Source organism: Lithobates pipiens, unplaced genomic scaffold (assembly GCF_037356315.1).
Source record: "Lithobates pipiens isolate NorthernLeopardFrog02 unplaced genomic scaffold, aLitPip1_a1.2 Scaffold_19, whole genome shotgun sequence".
Classification (NCBI taxonomy): Eukaryota; Metazoa; Chordata; class Amphibia; order Anura; family Ranidae; genus Lithobates; species Lithobates pipiens.
The window spans coordinates 435,320,870-435,342,150 of record NW_027507764.1 but is presented as its reverse complement, the minus strand read 5'-3'; the positions used below and the strand labels follow the sequence as shown (position 1 = coordinate 435,342,150).

The 21,281-nt window shown below is 39.7% G+C and overlaps 1 protein-coding gene across 2 annotated transcripts in view; it reads left to right on the top strand.

Moving 5' to 3' along the window:
- CCDC178 (coiled-coil domain containing 178) overlaps nucleotides 1–21,281 on the top strand; it is a 447,704-nt gene that overhangs the window by 62,722 nt on the left and 363,701 nt on the right. For both annotated transcript variants that reach the window (XM_077492627.1, XM_077492628.1), the window contains 3 exons: nucleotides 8,014–8,234; nucleotides 8,887–9,029; nucleotides 15,236–15,389. In XM_077492627.1, the coding sequence (XP_077348753.1) occupies nucleotides 8,014–8,234; nucleotides 8,887–9,029; nucleotides 15,236–15,389 (518 nt within the window). The remainder of the gene's footprint in view (nucleotides 1–8,013; nucleotides 8,235–8,886; nucleotides 9,030–15,235; nucleotides 15,390–21,281) is intronic.

Genomic DNA, 21,281 nt, shown 5'->3' with positions numbered 1-21,281 from the left:
ATCTAGATAGTGGGAGGCCTATGGATGTGGTGTATCTGGACTTTGCAAAAGCATTTGATACAGTCCCCCATAAACTCCTAATTTACAAGCTGAGGTCTGCAGGCTTGGACCATAGGGTTTGTGCTTGGGTTTGTGGGTTTGTTAGGGTTTGTGCTTGGGTAAAAAACTGGTTACAGGGACAGGTCCAAAGGGTAGTGATAAATAACATGTATTCAGACTGGTCTGGAGTGGCAAGTGGGGTACCCCAAGGTTCTGTCTTGGGAGCAATTCTATTCAACATTTTCATAAATGATATAGAGTATTGGATAACTAGTTCAGTCTCAGTTTTTGTAGATGACACAAAGATAAGCAGAGTAATAGACTCACATCAGGACATAGACATTTTTCAGAAAGACCTGAATATAATAAAGGAATGGGCAGACAGATGGCAAATGAGGTCTAAAAACATAAATGAAAAATATTCACTAAGTGGAGAACAGCAGGTAGAATCAAAGATGGAGTAGGATCTAGGGGTGCTAATAGATGACAGATTGAGCAACAGCATGCAGTGCCAAGCTGCAGCTACCAAAACAGGCAGAATATTAGCATGCATATAAAAAATGGATATACTCCAAGGACAAAACTGTCCTGCCACCAAAAACTCTGGTTAGGCCTCTTCTGGAGTTTTCCATCCAGGTCTAGTCACCAGTCCTCTGAAGGGATGTGCTGGAGAGATTTCATAGAAGGGCAACAAAACGAATAAGGGACTGGAGGACCTCAATTACGAGGAACGACTGCAAACACTAAATTTATTCTCGCTGGAAATGAGATGCTTGAGAGGGGACATGATAACAATCTACAAATATCTCAGTGGGCATCCCAGCATAGGAAATAAACTATTCACACCTAGGGAGTCTAAAAGGAAACAGGGGCATGCAATGAGACTAGAGGAGAAGAGGTTTAACCTTAAATTGCGTAGGGGGTTCTTCACTGTTAGGGCAATTAGGATGTGGAACTCTCTCCCACAACTGGTGGTGGCTGCGGGGAGTAAGGATATTTTTAAAAGACTCTTATGCCACGTACACATGACCGGACTTTCCAGCAGAAAAGGTGCGACGGACTTTCGACTGAGTTACGCGGAATTCCAAACTAACGGACTTGCCCACACGCGAACGGAAAGTCCGTTCGTTTTGAACGTGATGACGTACAACGGGACTAGAAAAGGAAGTTCAATAGCCAGTAGCCAATAGCTTCCCTTGTGTCGCATTTGGTCCTTTCGGACCAGCATACAGACAAGGGTTTTTCCCGATAGGAATTGAGTCGGTCGGACAGATTTGAAACATGTTCTATTTCTAGGTCCGTTGGAATTTTTTAAAGAAAAAAGATCGGATTATCCCACACACGATTGGAATATCCGACCTATTCTGCTGGAAAGTCCAGTCGTGTGCATGCGGCATTAGATGTACATCTTATGCCCTGTACACACAGTCGGATTTTCTTTTTTTATCCAGAAAAAAACTTTATTTGGTAATAAACGCATACAGTCCAATCATCGATTTTCAAAATACACATGTCGGTGAAAAACAGTTCCAAGTGACCCGAAGACAAAGCTTTCTTGAGTACATTTAACCCCCCCTTTATATATTTTATATATTTTCCCTCCCCCGCTCTGCAACATCCACAACCTTGTACCGTTGACAGTCAGACTTTCTGACGGAAAATGTGCGAATGGATCGTGTTGTCGGAAAATACAATCGTGCGTGGGCTCCATCGGACTTTTTCCGTCGGAATTTCCGACACACAAAGTTTGAGAGCAGGATCTAAAATTTTCCGACAATAAAATCCGATCGTTTAAATTCCGATCGTGTGTAGACAATTCCGACGGACAAAGTGCCACGCATGCTCAGAATAAATTAAGAGACGAAAGCTATTGTCTACTGGCCCATTTATAGTCCCGACGTACGTGTTGTACGTCACCTCGTTGAGAACAATCGGATTGTCCCACAACTTTGTCCGACCGTGTGTGTGCAAGACATGTTTAGCACAAAATCCGTCGGAAAAAATCTCATGGATTTTGTTGTCGGAATGCCCGACCGTGTGTACAAGGCATTAAAGGACTCAACATACAGGGATATGGGAAATAATTATAGACACTGATACACATGCCTACACAGGTTGAACTGGATGGACTATTGTCTTTTTTCAGCCCTACTATGCAACTAGTTTAAAGTCTTGGGGACTATTCATCCACATTTTATCTTGTCTTAAAAGCAGAACTTCACCTATCCATGTGTTAGTTTGTTTTTACTTTTCTTTAAAAAAAAATTCCTGCGTTAACATATTCAACCACCCAGCAAATCTCCAGCATTGTCCTGCCATTATCCACCTCTCAGCTGCCACACTGTGGGACTGCACTTCCCTCCTCTTCTCTGACATCATCAGGAGCCGCCTGTCTCGGGTTCAAACAGCCACACCCCTGATGACAGGCACCAGGTCTGCTCTCCTCCTTCTGTGTCCATTCCCCTATAGTGCTGTATATGTAGCATGCTTATTCCAGGAAACTTCAGAAGCATGCACCCTGTGGGGGGGGGGGGGGGGGGGGGGTGCAATGAAAGGAAAAAATATGCAAAATAGTTGTGCCTTTTTAAACTTTTCTTAAAGCTACTTTTTTATTATGTTTTAGTCATACTGTACTCTACTATTTATTGTAATTTTGGTTACATACATTTCTTAAATACAAGTAATGCAAGTAATTTCCATTGAAAGATAAGTAAAGTGTAAATATAGTAACATTAGAACACTACAGATGTCTATTGTAATATTCCAGTTTGAACAATTAATTAATTATAAGCTGCTATCATTTTGACACTGTAGTCTTTTTGATTGAGAAGGGGTCTGTCTATGAAAGTTGGTCTAAGGCCGCGTACACACGGGCGGATTGTCTGTCCAACTTAGTCTGCTGAACCGTGTTTCAGCGGACAATCCGCTCGTGTGTGGGCTTCAGCTGACTTTTTCAGCGGACAGTCTGGCGGATTAAGTCTTTCGGAATTTCCGTAATACAGTCCGTCCAAACTTGGTTTTGTCCGTCCAAACTTGGTTTCAGCGGACAGTCCGCTCGTGTGTAGGCAAGTTGGACGGACTAAGTATGGCGCATGCTCAGAAAGGATTTACACGGCCGAAGGTTGCATTGCAGTGTATTGGACGTCGTTTTTCTAGTCCCGTCGTACATGCTGTACACGTCATCGCGCAAGCTTTCAGCAGACTGTCTGTTCATCGTGTGTGGTCAAGTCCGTTCATTCAAAATTTGGACGGACTGTCTGTCGGATTGTCTGACGAACTTAGTTGGCCAGACAATCCGCCCGTGTGTACGCGGCCTAAGATTATCGGTAATTTAATCCATCAACACCATACTGTATATTTCAATTTTTTTGGACACACTCTGGCTATGTTGGTCACTTTTATCATTCCTGCCTTATTTTCCTGCTACCCCAATCCATCACTCAAACCAAATCCGCCACTTCAGCCCTGTCATCAATAAAATAACACAGTGTAGGTTTTTCTCTTTGTTTCTTTAAAGGGCCTGGACAGTTTGTATGTATTTCACTTTCTCATGATGCCATTGGGATCAGCAGTATGCTCATTAGGAAGCAGGTTGCATTTCCATGTGTCTGCTCCAGTGAGCTCATTTACTAAATGACACTTATTAATGCTGATTTGCATGCTCCATTTTGCTGTGCTGTACTTATACAAATATAGGGAAATAATGTAAGAAATATTACTCGAACAAATTACAACATCTTGATAAATTGATTACACCGAGTTAAATGTCTTTTTAAACAGTTTTATCATTTGCACTTTGTTGTCTGTTTAATTTAATTAATAAAAAGTCCGTTAGATGACTAAAGAGCTGCTTGACACCAGTGCTTGTTATATTTAGACTTCAGTTAGCCAAGTGAAACAAACATGTTTTACCCGATAATAGGACAATTAATGACAGAATGATTAATGCTTTATAATGAAGTAAAACAGGACTTTATTGCAGCTGAGTTTCATCGGTTTATGAGGATTTTCAGAAAATAATGAAATACCATCATTTTACCCCAATCTGTGATTTGCGAGCCTTGGTTCATTAATTTGCATGGTCAGCTAAGAGCTTTTTGTGATCCAAACTTAGCTTGTGTACCAGCAACTCTGAAACATTTTGGATGCCTCCGAGGGTCCTCAGAACATACAAACCCATTGACTTCTCTTCTCAAATAACATGCATCTTCATATAGTCCTTAACATTTAAAACATACAAATTGATTGAGCTGTCAGCACAATATATATGTTCATATAGCTTTTACATTTAAAAACATAGATATCCATAGAGCTCGCAACTTAACCGCTTAAGGACCACCTTCTGCACGTTTACGTCGGCAGAATGGCACGGCTGTGCACATCAACGTACAGGTACGTTGCTCTTTAAGTGCCCAAGCGTGGGACCCGCGGACCCGATCGCCGCTGGTGTCCCACGATCGGGTCACAGAGCTGAAGAACGAGGAGAGGTATGTGTAAACAAACCTCTCCCCGTGCTTCCTAGTGTGTCTGTCACTGATTGTCTGTTCCCTGTTATAGGGAAAGACGATCAGTGACATCACATGCCAAGCCACGCCCCTCAACAGTAAAAAAAACACACACGTCACACTTAACCCCTCCCCGCCCCCTAGTGGTTAACTCCTTCACTGCCAGTGTCATTTACACAGTAATCAGTGCATTTAAATAGCACTAATTGCTGTATAAATGACAATGGTCCCGAAAATGTGTCAAAAATGTCCGATGTGTCCACCATAATGTAGCAGTCACAATAAAAATCGCTGATCGCCGCCATTTCTAGTAAAAAAATAAAATAATAAAAATGCTATAAAGCTATACCCTATTTTGTAAACGCTATAACTTTTGCGCAAACCAATCAATAATCGCTAATTGCGATTTTTTTTTTACCAAAAATATGTAGAAGAATACGCATTGGCCTAAACTGAGGAAAAAAAATGTTTTTTTTAATATATTTTTGGGGATATTTATTATAGCAAAAAGTAAAAAATATAGCATTTTTTTCAAAATTGACTCTCTATTTTTGTTTATAGCGCAAAAAATAAAAAACGCAGAGGTGATCAAATACCACTATAAGAAAGCTCTATTTGTGGGAAAAAAAGTACGCCAATTTTGTTTGGGAGCCACGTCGCACGACCGTGCAATTGTCAGTTAAAGCGACGCAGTGCCGAATCACAAAAGGGGCCTGGTCCTTTGGCTGCAAATTGGTCTGGGGCTTAAGTGGTTAAAAATGTATATTAATATAGATCCTAACTTTAAATGCATTTATGCCCATAGAAATTGAAATAAAAAGTGCAGTTTTACATCACCTTAGCTCCTTCATTATATCCAGCCAAATCAAGCATATTTGCAAATATAAGCCTTGAACTTTCCCTGTCTCCCGATATCCTTTAGCAGCTTCATCGTGCTTTTGTCGATCTTAGGATACGATTGTCTCATTGTATAGTTCGCACAGGGAGTTAAAAACAAATGTGAACTGGATCACGGCATTAGTAATTCTGGCATGAAATTCTATTAAATGTTAATTGGATACTATTGAGAAACAGGGTTTTTTGTGGTTGTGGTCATAATGCAAGGCCCTCTTTGAAGCCCAAATCCAAGTTGGGCATGAAGCTTCTTTTTCTTTTTTAGAATACATACTTTTTTTTCTAGCCAATTTTTGGTCACATTAAGCATGGGGTTCTTTTCACCTCTTCTTCCTTTTTGTTGTCTGTGGCCATTCTTTGGTCCTGTGCTGAACGAATCTCACACAATGAGATGTAAGCACTGTTCAGTACAAAGTACTGTGGCCTCATGGTGGCACAATGATCTGCCCACAGGGAGTGAGCACATGATACCCAGGCTCACAGGAAGAACGTTGAATGAAAGACCATCAGCTGCAGGATATATTTGACTTTCTGTGTAGGACAGCTCTGGAAAGGATGTAAGTATCGAAGTTATAGATGCTACTTTATTTTACACTTAATAGGCAGTTTATTTTTTTTAAATCATGGAATTTAACTAATAAGAAGACAGTCAGAGGTTCAATGTGAACTACATTGGTATTATATAAATACTGGAAATACCATAACATTTTCTCACACTTGATGGGAATTACATTTTTGCTTAGTTGAGAAACAGATTGTACTCAGTGGAGTTCTTCTTTAACAACCTTTTAAGTGTCAGTACAGCTACAGCATGAATATGAGGATGAGGACATTTCTTGTGTACACGGCATTATACATAGTTCTTTAGCAAACCAATTTAATTTTTTTTTAAAATTACCCATCCTGCTACAGTTAAGGGTTTCAATCTACTTTGGCTTTAACCACTTTAGCCCCGAAAGATTTTACCCCCTTCCTGACCAGAGCACTTTTTGCAATTCGGCACTGTGTCGCTTTAACTGACAATTGCACGGCACAATGTGACGTGATTCTCAAACAAAATTGACATCCTTTTTTTCCACAAATAGAGCTTTCTTTTGGTGGTATTTGATCACCCCTGCAGTTTTTATTTTTTGAGCTATAAACAAAAAAAAGCGACAATTTTGAAAAAAAAACACATTCTTTTTACATTTTGCTATAATAAATATCCCCCAAAAATATATAAAAAAACATTTTTTTTCCTCCGTTTAGGCCGATACGTATTCTTCTACATATTTTTGGTAAAAAAAATCATAAGAAGTGTATATTGATTGGTTTGTGCAAAAGTTATAGCGTTTACAAAATAGGGGATAGTTTTATGGCATTTTTATTAATTTTATAAAAAAAATTTTTTACTAGTAATGGTGGCGATCAGCGATTTTTGTCCTGACTGCGAAATTTATGGTGGACACTTCGGACATTTTTGACACATTTTTGGGATGATTGTCATTTATACAGCAATCAGTGCTATACAAATGCACTGATTCCTGTGTAAATGACACTGGCAGTGAAGGGGTTAACCACTAGGGGGCAGTGTAAGGGTTAAGTGTGTCCTGGGGAGTGTTTCTAACCGTGGGGGGGCTTGGCTACGTCTGACATATCACTGATCTCTGCTCCCGATCACAGGGAGCAGAGATGAGTGACACTGTCACTAGGCAAAACTGGGAGAAGCTTGTTCCATTAGCATCTCCCTGTTCTTCCTCTCTCTTAGGCGATCATGGGTATCCCCACAGCGATTGAGTCCGCGGGACCCACGACCTGACTCACGGAACTGCTGGCCGCCTCTTGAAGGGCCATGTACAGGTACGTTAGTTTGCCTATATGAGCCCTTCTGCTGACATATATCGGCGTGAGGCGGTCGGCAAGTGGTTAAAGAGGAACTGCAGTCTGCTCACATAATTTGTAATGAAAACATCTTTGCCATTCTGAAGCTTTTCTCCAACCACTTTGTATATTATTTTATATATACTGTGTTTCTGTACTTGCCAAAAAGGATGCAGAAATCTCCCTCTCCTAAGTCTGACTGCAATCTTTTGGGCAGCTGAAGCTGCTGTCTGTTCACTTCAACAAAGGCACACCTCCAGCTCTGCAGCTCTCATTGGGCCTCTTATGACTCACCCCCCTCCCTTCCTGGCAAACTCTCAGGAGAGTGAGAGAGAGAGCTGTGCATGATGTCATAAGCCTAGGCTAATGACCAGACAGGAAACAGGAAGTGGGCTGTATAAGGTATTTACTGGCAGAAAAAAATGTTTTTCTATCCAAAGTTAAAACAACAAGGGCAGAAGATTTAATAGTTAGAAAGTTTAAAAAATAACTGAAGGGGGTTTGAAATCCCCCTAAATTTTTATTGACAACTTCTTTTCTTTTACTTGATTTCAGTCCTCTTGATCATTTATACTATGTACACAGATAGACTGTGACATGGTTACACCTATTAGGCTACTCATGTTTTACTTGAAGGTTTACACTAGTAAATGATAAAGAAATAGAATACACTTGCAGCCATATTTTAGTAACCATAGCATTTTTCTATGAACAGAGTATGATGCTTGTGCTCTGGATTTCTCTGAACTACGGTGGCATATTTCACGTAACAAGCAAGAACTGGAAACGGCGCAGGCAAAAGCAGCCAAGACACAAGCAGCAAATACAAAACTACAGGAGGAGGTTGTCTTTATTGAGAAACACCGCCCTCTGCTGGATGAAAAGCTTAATCATGAAGGTGATGACATGGCCAAGATAAGGCAGGCGCAGGCAGTAGTAAGTTTCATCTTCATTTTAAAATGTGTAAATTTTATCTATTATAATATGCACATTGTTTATGGCGTAAACCAGCCCAGAAAAAAAGCCATAATTGATCACTTAATTATTATTTTTTTTTCAACAATGAAAAATGCCCCAGCTTTTTACAGAATTTTTGTATCCATGTCTGATCATTGTCAAGCCAGAGTTTAAAAGTTGGCCACTGAGATATAAAGAACACAAGCATGAAGGACAATATAAGGCTGGAATCATATCTATGCATTTTTTGTGCTTTTCACGTTTTGCAGATTTGCCTGCAGTCCATTTAACATGGTTCCCTATGGAACATGTATTTTTCATTTTTCAATACACATCTTTAAACCATTGAAGTCTATGGAACCAAAAACCAGAAAAAAACGCCCGGCTCTTTCCCTAACATGCAAAGATGTGAACTACATCCATAGGAAACCATGTTAAATGGACTGTACTGTGTTTCTGCAAAACTGAAAATACACTAAAAAATACATAGGTGTGAACCAGGTCTAACTTCCTATTTTTTACGATTAGTCATCATACTTTTTGTCATTATAATATCATTATCATCATATTATTTGTTTTATCGCATGATTCCTTCCATCTGATTATCCCAAACCTTTGTTTTCTCATAAAGGCAACACAATTGCTCAATGAAGCAGAGATTAAACTAAAAGCAGCCACGCTGAGTTTTCAAAAGGTTACTGCAGAAGCTAATGAAGAGAGGACTGTAATGGCAGCCCAACTTTCCGAAGCAAAGAGAACCCTGCAGGTTTGCAGGTATGAGCATTAAAGAGACTATATAGTCAGTCTGTCTTTATTTTTTATATATTCTTGATCAGCCTAACCACTTCAATTCTGGGCGCTTTTACGCCCTTCCTGTCCAAGCCAATTTTGAGCTTTCAGTGCTGTCACATTTTGAATGACAATTGCCCGGGGATGCAACACTGTACCCAAATTAAACTTTTATAATTTTTTCCCACACAGCTTTCTTTTATTGGTAAGTATTCACCACTGGGTTTTTAATTTTTTGCTAAACAAATAAAAAAATACATTTTTCTTCATTTCTGTTATAATATTTTGTAAATAAGTAAGTTTTGATTGGCACTGATAGGCGGCAATGATGGGCACTGATAGACAGCACTGATGAGGAGGCACTGACAGGCATTACTGATGGGCACTTATTGGCATCCTTGGTGGGCACTGATTGGGCACTGATTCCAATCCCTGGTGGGCACGGGCTGGCACTTTAGGTGGGTACTTGTGGTCATCATTAATGGGTTTGCACTGATAATCAAAGTGCTGATTATCAGCGCAGATTCCCCCCCCCCCCCCCCGGTCAGGAGAACTGCTTATCAGCTCTCCTCTACTCGCGCCTTGTCAGCATGAATAGAGGAAAAGCCCATAACCGGCACTGCCTTGTTACCTTGTGAGGAGCTCTGATTGGACACAGCTGATCACATGGTGAAGAGCCTACGTCATAGGCTCTTTACCAAGATCGGAGATGCGGTGTGTCAGAGCGACACACCATACTACTGATCGCCACCGCGCGAGCGGCAAATCCTGCTGAACATCATATGGCGTCCAATCAGGATAATGAAACCACCACCGGCCATCATTTTGCTATAGGCGGGCAGAATGTAGTCAAAGCAAATAATCCTATTACTGTGGTAGCTTATATAGGATACTTTTCTGTGTATAGTCTAATTATGTATGTACATTGGGGCAGTCATATTTGATTATTATCCATGCAGGCTGTTTCCTGTTCGCTGTCTTCACTGTTCATTGCAGGACCCAGGCAAGATCTGATTGAAAAAATAGACTCTTACTATTAAACACCCACAATGTCCAGTTTCTAATTATATTAAACACCCATAATGTCCAGTTTCTAATTACAATAAACTCACACAATGTTCCTTAGGTTTGAGGAAGTTGCTTAGCAAAACGTTTGGAGGCTAATGATACCTTTTATTGGCTAAGTTAAGATTGAACGGAAGGCAAAATGTTATTTATTTTTTAAAGAGTATGGGAGGGGTATAACCATCTGTGTCATTGAAACAAGAAGTGTGATAACATCTCTCCAAAGTGAGGGAAGTCTCTGGTAGCCAGCAGGACCACCAGTACTAATGTCCTCATTGGAAGATTTTCCCTCTATTCCTGGTCTGGTGACCAATCAAAATTTGGGATTTTTTTTAACTTTTTGTGATAACAGTCATTATGACAAATTTTGAGGGTGAATCTCTACAACGGGGACACAGGCAGCAATTGAAACCTGAAAGGTGTTCTAACCCCTCACCACTCTATCTAAAACTAAAAAAAAGTTTTGCCTTCAGTTATATTTTAAGGTAATAAAGATGAAAGCTTTCTGTATAGCTTAGAAATGTATAAAGTCTGAAGAAGGGATCTGTGTTATGTCTAAAGCTTGCATCTTTAATAACTTAACTAAACCAATAAAGGGTATCACTTAAACCCCAAACATAACACAGTACAATACTCTACAGCACTACTGCTACTTGTTCATGGCAAGAAAGAGAGACTTTTTACCTAAAGTATTATTGTGATTAGGTAATGCTGCCATGTGCCCTATTGATTCATGTGACGGGTGTCCCCTTTATCATTTCTATACTGTCTAGACGTAGCTACCATGTTTTTTATTTCTTTTCAATTTGTGTTCACGGCTTGAAGGAGTTATACCGGGGTGACACACCGGTACCATTTTTTTAGAGCCAGCGGTTGGCTTCCAATGAGTTTAGAAAATCCTAACCCTAACCATAAACCCCTAACCCTAATGGGAAACCCTAACCAGAAACTATAACCGTAACCCTAATGGGAAACCATAACACTTACCATAACCCTAAACTTGTTCTTCAAGGGGCTAACCCTAACTATAACTCCCTAACCCTAATGGGAAACCCTAACCGGAACCTATAACACTTACCATTACCCTAAACTAGTTCTTCAAGGCGAAAAAACCCTAACCTTAACCATAACCCACTAACCCTAACCAGAAACCGTAACCCTAACCCTAATGGGAAACCATAATACTTACCATAACCCTAAACGTGTTCTTCAAGTGGAAAACCCTAACCATAATGCCCTAACCCTAATGGGAAACCCTAACCAGAAACCGTAACCCTAACCCGAACGGGAAACCATAACACTTACCATAACCCTAAACTTGTTCTTCAAGGGGAAAACCCTAACCATAACCCCTAACCCTAATGGGAAACACCAACCCTAATCCTATATGAACATAGCAAGCAATTACACGTTTTTTATTTATTTATTGTTGTGTTTTTTCATCATTTGTTATCATTTTTCTGTTTTGTAATGTTAAAAAATAGGACACCTGTAAAAACGTTTATAAACAAATTTGTGGCAAATGCCTCTATTGCGTTTTGCCGCGTTTAGTGGCGTTTTGCATCTGAAACGTCAGAAACTTCAACGTCTGAACTCATATTTTTGCCTTCAAAGAAAAGCCTATAAACGCAACTGCAAAAAAACTACATTAAACAAACCTGTGTACATGTACACATAAGATAACATTGGATGAGTTCAGAGGCAGCTGAAAAAAAGAAACCAACCACCTTTGAACATCCGTTTACCAGCAGCAGTGTACATGAGGCCTTTACTGGCATGTTGTTACCAAGCTTACTATACTTAGAGCAGCCAAATGTCGTTTTTTTTTAAGCTAACTATACACTACTAGATTCTTGAACGAAAATGTGTACAAAAATTCTCTGTATGTTTGACAGCTTGAGTAATGTTGTTTGAAAATACGTGTTCAAAACGTGTACTTTTAACTTAGATTTTGGAATGAATGCAATTTCCTCATCAAAACCCAGACATGTTGTTAGAAATTTGTTCATTCAAGAAAAAATTCCCATCCTGCTCCTTTGAAACTTCTCATCGCTGCAATTGAAAGTGAACATCGATTTGGCCCCACCAATGATTATAAAATCGAACTAATGTTGTCAAAACAAAACATTTTTAATGACATTCTAACAGTGTATGCCCAGCTTTAGTACCTTACTCTTTATACAGTTGCTAACACAGCCCATTGATCAAGGTCACGGCTTCCCATGTTCAGGAGTGAGATTAGATAAAAAGTTCCACATGAACAATTATCAAAATATACTTCCTTTATATAACTTTGAACTCCTTTAAACCTTTTTTATGTGCTCTTTCAGTACCCAGGATAGCTCTCTTGGGTAACTGTTCCAGTGGTGGACTCAAGGCTCATTTGATTCAGCAAATTGTGTGAAGGAGACCTGAAAAAACCGCCTATAGCTAGCACCACATGTGGCTCAGGTGCCTTTTATTTATCACGGTTAGCACGGCCATTTTTATGCAGCACTTTACATATTTATTATACATTCAGATCAGTCCCTGCCCTCAAGGAGCTTACAATCTAAGGTCCCTAACTCACATTCATACATACACACATATACTAGGGCCAATTTAGACAGGAGCTAATTAACCTTCAAACATGTCTTTGGAGTGTGGGAGGAATCCCACACAGGGAACATGCAAACTCCATAAAGGTAGTGCCATGGTTGGGATTTGTATCAATGACCCTGTTGCCGCTAGGTGTAAGGCTAACCATTTAACCACCATGCTCTCAGCTAGTACTTCGTTTACTTTAGTATACTTTAACAAGGTATATAATATATCTATATTATTTAACCACTTCAGCCATGGAAGAATTTACCCCCTTCCTGACCAGAGCACTTTTTGCAATTCGGCGCTGCTTGCTTTAACTGACAATTGCGCAGTCATGCGAAGTGGCTCCCAAACAGAATTGATGTCCCTTTTTTCCCACAAATAGAGCTTTCTTTTAGTGATATTTGATCACCTCTGCGTTTTTAATTTTTTGCGCTATAAACAAAAAAAAAACGTCAATTTTGAAAAAAACACATTTATTTTAGACTTTTTGCTATAATAAATATCCCCCAAAAATATAAAAAAAAAATTTCCTCAGTTTAGGCTGATACGTATTCTACATATTTTTGATTAAAAATCGCAATAAGCATTTATTGATTGGTTTGCGCAAAAGTTATAGCATCTAAATAATAGGGGATAGGTTTATGGCATTTTTTTTTTTTTTACTAGTAATTGCGGTGATTAGCGATTTATCATGACCAGTGTCACTAGGCAGAACAGGGAGATGCTTGTTTACATTAACACCTCCCCATTCTTCCTCTCTGTGAGACGATTGCAGGTATCCCCGTGGTCCCGGAGCTCCCGGCGGGCGCACTGCCGGGGCCGCCGCCTCTTAAAGGGCAACACACAGGTACGTTAATCTGCCTGTACGTGCCCTTCTGCTGCAGTATATCTGTGTGAGGCGGTCAGGAAGCGGTTGGTTAAGTGATTTTCATCGAATGCTTATCTGATCCCGTGAACAAAACTTTAATATGCTTCCAGCAATACACTTTATCTATGAAGCATTAATATGTTAGTAAAGAAAGTGTGTTAGGACTACATAACACTTCCCTCATTTGCTAAGCTCTGGGAAACAGTTCCTTGGAGAGCACAACTTTGCAAAATGAACAGTTTGTTTGTATTTAGTAAATAAATCCCACAGTGTACAAGATGTTGGAAGCACAGTGAATTTTTGCCAGGATCCATAGGTATTTGTACTTCAAATTCATATAACAAAATGTGGTTGATTTTCTAAAACTGGAGAGTGCAAAATCTGGTGCAGCTGTGCATAAAAACCAATAAAAAATAAGCTACACCCCCTTCTAGTTACAAGAATCTGTGATCATGTGATCTTATTCACTGCAGAGGTGGAGAACTTTGCAGTTCAATGTCACTGCCTGGGTGACATGGGCACATCCTGATGACTATTAACCACATGCTGACCGCTGTCAGAAAATATACATCGGCAGAATGGCACGGCTGGGAAAAGTAACATACCCATATGTTACTTTGAATTTCCCGCCTTGCACACGTGCCTGCCCCGAGCTCCGTGACCGTGCCTGTGGGACCCGTGGACTCGATCGCCGTGGGGATACCTGCGATCGTGTCACGGAGCTGAAGAACAGGGAGATGATGATGTAAACAGCATCTCCCCATTCTGCCTAATGACATGACACTGATCGTCTGTTCCCTATCATCGAGAGCAGCGATCAGTGTCATGTCACACACAGCTCATCCCCCAGACAGTTAGAAACACTCCCCTAGGACACACTTAATCCCTCCTCACCCCCTAGTAGTTAACCCCTTCACTGCCAGTGACATTTTTACAGTAATCAATGCAATTTTATAGCATTGATCGCTGTATTAATGCCAATGGTCCCAAAAATTGTCTGATGTGTCCGCAATAATGTTGCATTATTACGTTTTTTTTTTACCAAAAATATGTAGAATACGTATCAGCCTAAACTGAGGAAAAAAAATGTTTTTTTATATATTTTTGGTGGATATTTATTATAGCAAACAGTAAAAAAGAATGTGTTTTTTTTTTAAATTGTCGCTCTTTTTTTATTTATAGTGCAAAAAATAAAAACCACAAAGGTGATCAAATACCACCAAAAGAAAGCTCTATTTGTGGGAAAGAAAGAACGCAAATTTAGTTTGGGAGTCACGTCGCATGACTGCGCAATTGTCAGTTAAAACTACACAGTGCCAAATCACAAAAAGTGCTCTGGTCAGGAAGGGGGTAAATCCTTCCGGGGCTAAAGTGGTTAAGTGATCAAGTCTTCTCAGGCTCCAGGAGACTGTATCAGAGTGATGGCATCACACTTTATAGACTAGTGTTCACCACACAATGGTACATTTTGGTTTCTGGAGAATAGTCATGTTTTACAGACTTTTACACACTGTCTTGCTTCTGTATATAAAATGACAAATGTAATGGCGGAAGTGAGTATTTTTCAATCTTTATAAAGGTAAGGTCATTTTGGAGGCACATTCCAGACCCTATATACAGAAGATGGTGCTAAATGTATCTTTTCTGTGTGTTTTTTCCTCTGCACATACAGGGATAATTTGAGCCACTCAGAGACAATATGGGCTAAATGTTCTTCAGACTTAATGGACACTGACAGAAAGATTGAAGAGGGTAAAAAGCTCTACAGTGAGTTAATAACTGAAAAACAGCAGCTTACAGAGAGTGAGAATTCCTGGAACCACCAAGTAAGTAATTTAATTAATTATTTCTTGTCCTTCTAATGTACCATTTATTTATTTTATTGTTGTTATATGTTTGGAAGATTCTGTTCTCTTAGGAATACATACTACATAAATACATATAAACGATAGACAAAAATAAATAAAAATCAGCTTCTCAGATAATAAATATTATACCCTTCTGCACTATAGATAAAATATTATCCACATATATCCAAACAATTACATGCTAGTGTATGATCAGCTGCTATATATACATAATCCCTTGAATATTAGTAAATACAGCTCTGAAAAATATTTTCAAATGGTTATCAATCAATCCACAATGTGTAAAAATCTGAATTAATGTGATAAATATAATGAACCAGTTTAAAAAAACAAAATATAAACAAACAAAAAAACAACAACATGAGTTTGTGTAAAATCATAAACTATAAGTCCTAAATCTGGTGCCAAAGAAGATCACCAATGGTGAGCATTACTAAGACACTAGCAGCGCTTTACAAAACCTAAAAATAGAGATAATAAAATTAATAAAATTAAAATAGAAATGTAAATGCAAAGTCACCTTACTAAGTGTATGTGAATATCAACCTACACAAAGTAAGAAACCTTATAATGTAAACAAAGTATAATTCCTTTCATTTAAAAGAAAGCATAAATACTGTATGATATTTGAACTCGTTCCTCTATGGACCACTCTGCATACATATTCCTCATAATCAATTGACATATGTCTATTCATATATTTAGTGCATTTGGTTGCAATGGAAAAAAATACAAATGCAAGAAACCAAAAAGTCAGTTACATATACAAGAAACCAAAAAGTCTGTCACTGTTTCAATAATAGTTTATTGCCAAAACCAAGATAGTGCAACCAAAAAAATATATATAGCAAGTGTTGATAGCAGGTCACTCTGAATGACAGTAGTCCACCACCACACCTCCTGTGCAATTCCCTATGGATTTTGCACTTACCAGAAGCACCTGGTTCAAAAGCACATCTCTTATCAATAGATGACCGATCGTATCTTTAGCTCTCAAATATAAATGTCAAGACATCTGCTGTATCCCATCGGTTATATATTAATCAAGTTAGCAGACAGATAGCGCGGTTCTATGAAAATCTAGGTAAAAGGCAAGCTGAGTTCAAGGAATACAGTAGTTCAATATCTTGGTCCAAAGTCGTACGCAGAGAAACCCAAACTAGCAAAGCAAGGCAGACAGACAGGGAGCTTGATCAGGAACAACACAGGTATCACTCACTACCACAAGCCTTGCCTCAGCCTGCCTTTTACCTGGACTGTCATAGAACCGCGCTATCTGTCTGCTAACTTAATTAAACGGGAGTCCACCGGGAGTGTGCATTTTTTTTTTTTAAAAGCCAGCAGCTACAAATGCTGTAGCTGCTGACTTTTAAAATAGTGACACTTACCTGTCCAGCGTGCCCGCGATGTCGGCACCCGAAGCCGATCTCTCGATCGTCTCTTGGGTGCTGCCGCCGCCATCTTGGGTATGGGAATCAGGAAGTGGAGCCTTTCGGCTTCATTTCCCGGTTCCCTAGATTTTTTTAAAGCGCTGCTAGCGTCTTAGTAATGCTCACCATTGGTGATCTTCTTTGGCACCAGATTTAAGAATTTTGTAGTAATATAGCAGCAGCTATAGTTTAGTATTTACTGTGAGCGCTGAGGGAGTGGGATTTTAGTTTTCTAATACCTTGCTCATTTTGCCTTTATCTCTATAAGTCCAACCAAGTATTGTCACTCCCCTAAATAGAAGAAAAAGTAATAACCCACAAGTACTGTATGGGACTTTAAAGGCAACTAAGAAAATAGCTTGTGAATTTATTTAAAACACATCATTTTTTATGTTTAAGTCTTTTTTCTGCCATCACTTTTCTCTGTTTCTATGTTAGATCTAACATAACACACCCACAGCCAGAGCCGGTACAAGGGGGATGGAAGGGGCGGATGCTCTGGGCGGTACAGTTTATTGGGAGTGGGGTTGCGCAGTGAAGTGTCCTTCTAAAAGGTGTTTGGACTGAGTTATTGCTCGGAGGCTCTAGCCACTATAGCCTGCACTTGTGACGATGTGCCGAGTGTGCTGAGTCCTGCACACTCGACACAAGCCTACACAGACAGCATTTTAATTTGCCTTGTACCCTGTCAGCAAAGATTTTCCCCTGACCGGTACTCTGTACTGTAGCAGATCTCCTCCCACCATGATGGGAGGGAGGAGTTCAGACCTCCCACCATGATGGGAGGAGCAGAGAGCGCACCGTGATAGGAGGAGTAGAGAGTGCAGTTTGAGCCACAACCTAGAGGAGCCAAGGAGGAGGGACTAAGCTCTGCAACGTGCAATATCTCACATAAGCCCATACTATTAATACATATTAGTTATAAGGAAAATATTATAGTAGTTATTAGGAAACCCTAACAAAACTTGTAAAGACAACTCTAAAGGATCATACAGATACTCGATGGTCTTTAAGAGCAAATGCAATTAGCTTTATTTATACAGAACACCGATATATCTGAAGCTCTTACGGACATTATAGAAAACTCGTAAAATCCCGAATCCGTATCAACATCTGAAAGTCTTCTGCTGCAGGTTAATTATCGTTTTTTGTGTACACTGTTTGTGTGGAACAGAATCTTGAATCAGGTCGATCTAGTAAACTAAGCTATCCAGGCTAAAGGGATTTCCATACTACAATCATCTCATATGATTGAAAGCTTAAGACGCACTTTTCAAGAAATGTGTAATATGGATGTCCAGGAAATATTTAATTATGCTGCAGAAGTATGTGAAAAACGTCAGATTCCTGTAACATTTCCACCAAAGCGGCAAAGAAAACCTAAAATCAGAGCCTTATACGAGTCCTGAGATGCTCAGGTCAACCTGAGTGAAGAAGACTTTAAGCAGGTTTTTGATGTTCTAATCGCTGACATGACAAGGAAGTCACAAACACTAACGGAAACATCCCAGAACTTTGGCCCTGCTCTTGTCACAATGACTGTGACAGAATTACAGAAATCTGCATTTAACTTGGCTTCCAAGTATAACAAAGATCTGGATGGCTTGGAAATTTCTGCTGAGATTGAAAGCTTTACATTTTTCATTGAGTCTATACCGTCAAATTTAAAATCTGCAACACCTCTTGATCTGTGTCAGATAATACATGACTATTCTCTTACTGCTTGTTAACCCATTATTGAAACAGCATTGAACATTTTTTTAACTCTTCCTGTTACTGTTGCACCTTGTGAAAGGAGCTTCTGCAAGCTGAAACTCATTAAAAATTATTTATGATCAACTATGGATCAAAACAGGCTTTCAAACCTCAGTATACTTTCTATTGAGTATGCAACTGCAAAAGAGATTCATTTTGATAGTGTCATAGATGATTTTGCTTCTATCAAAGCAATAAAGGTGTCTTTGTGATTACCGTATTTAGGGGAAAATCGTGGGTGTGTTTTATACGCCGATCCCCCGCTGTTTCTAACCTTCTCTGCCGTTCTTGGTGGCTTTCGGCTATTTTTGGCCGCAATCGACCGAGTGCGGCCAAAGCCGCCGAGAATGGCCAAGTGCGACCGAAAATAGCCGAGTACGGCCGAGTGTGGCCGAAAATAGCCGAGAACGGCCGAGTGCGGCCGAAAATAGCCGAGTACGGCCGAGTGTGGCTGAAAATAGCCGAGAACGGCCGAAAATAGGCAAGAGCGGCTGAAAATAGCCGAAAGCCGCCAAGAACGGCCAAGAGCTACCGAGCGCCACCGAGATACACAGGACATCCACTCTATATCTCGGCGGCGCCATTTTTAAACGGCAAAGACACTGACAAGAATCTGCAAATAAATGACAAGGCTGCAATGGAAGGCTGCAAATGACTGACAAGGCTGCAATGCAAGGCTACAAATGACTGACAAGGCTGCAATGGAAGGCTGAAAATGACTGACAAGGCTGCAATGCAAGGTTGCAAATGACACTGACAAGGCTGCATTAATGGGCATTTAAATGTAAGTTTTTTCCTCTAAACTTCCCTCCTAAAAGTTTTTTTCTTTTAAATTCCCTCCTAAATTTGGGGTGCGTGTTATACGCAGGTGTGTGTTATACGCCGATAAATGCAGTATGTCATAATACTAACTTTTCCATAGGAGTATACTTGACATTTTTGCAACTGTTTTCAGCAAGAAATATTCATTTATTACAGGGATATGCAATTAGCAGACCTCTAGCTGTTGCAGAACTACAAGTTCCATGAGGCATTGCAAGACTCTGACAGCCACAAGCATGACACCCAGAGGCAGAGGCATGATGGGATTTGTAGTTTTGTTACAGCTGGAGGTCTGCTAATTGCATATCCTTGATTTATTCCCTTGATTTCTAATTTGCACTTTTTTTAATGAATATTTTGTACTAAGAGGTTCTTTTTGGCTGAAGGCCCTGTATGTTGTTTAAAATATGTCTGTTTGTTGTTTTTTTGCACTTTTCTTATTTATGTGAATATTTTGTATTGGGTCACTGACTACCTATACACTATACACCCAATAATTGCATACCAAATGTATATATAATTTTTACTATTACCTTTTACATATTTTTATATTATTGATGAGATCATATTTATAGCGCGGCGTGGTATTTACTCATTTATGTTTGCACTAATTGTGAGACATGTTTAACGCCAGCAGCTTTTACTTTCTCTATACATTTATTGCAGGGCTCGACAAAACCTGGGCACCAGGTCGCATTTGCGACTAGAATTAGCGACCTGGCGCCTGGGGCAGCACAGCTGGGGGTATGCTGTCTCCGCGGACCCCCCCGGCATGGCGGCCGGTAATTGCGCCCCCGGCTCTGAGGCCTTCTACGATCCTATGGTTCCTTCTGGAATCTGGCGCCCTCTTGTGGCGGCCGTTGGAATTACAACCAGCAATGCTAATGGATGCAATGCTAATTCCCCTGCCTGCCAGCCTATCTTCCTTCATTTTACTCAGAACCCCTAAACATTATATATATATATATATATATATATATATTTTATTCTAACACCCTATAGAATAAAATGGTGGTCGTTGCAATACTGTCTGTCACACCGTATTTGCACAGCGGACTTACAAGCGCACTTTTTTGGGGAAAATGTATTTAATAAAAAAAAAAAATAAGACAACAGTAAAGTTAGCCCAATTTTTTTTTATATTGTGAAAGATAATGTTACGTCGAGTAAATCGATACCCAACATGTCATGCTTCAAAATTGCACTGGCTCATGGAATGGCGACAAACTTTTACCCTTTAAAATCTCCATAGGCGACGTTTAAAAAATTCTACAGGTTGCACTTTTTAAGTTACAGAGCAGGTCTGGGGCTAGAATTATTGCTCTCACTCTACCGATCGCAGTGATACCTCACATGTGTGGTTTGAACAGCGCTTTCATATATGCATTCGCTTCTGCATGCAAGCTTGGCGGGACAGGGCACATTTAAAATATTTTTTTTTTATTATTTTAACTTTTATTTTTATTTTTTTCACTGTTCTTTTAAAAAAAAAAATTGTGTCACTTTTATTCCTATTACAAGGAATGTAAAAATCCCTTGTAATAGAAAAAAGCATGACAGGTCCTCTTTTATATGAGATCTGGGGTCAGAGAGACCTCACATCTCATATTTACACTAAAATGCAATTTAAAAAAAATTTGTCATTTGAAAAAAAAAAAAATAATAAAATGTCCCTCTACGAGCTATGGGCAATGACTTGGAGACAGGTGAGGGGCTTGGGGCTATCTTCCCCTCACTTGTCTCCATGTCAGGCCAGGGACAGGTCCAGATCGCCGTCACGGACCTGGCTCCTAACTTTTTTAGCTGGCTCCTAGATTCCAAGCAAATTTGTCAACCCCTGATT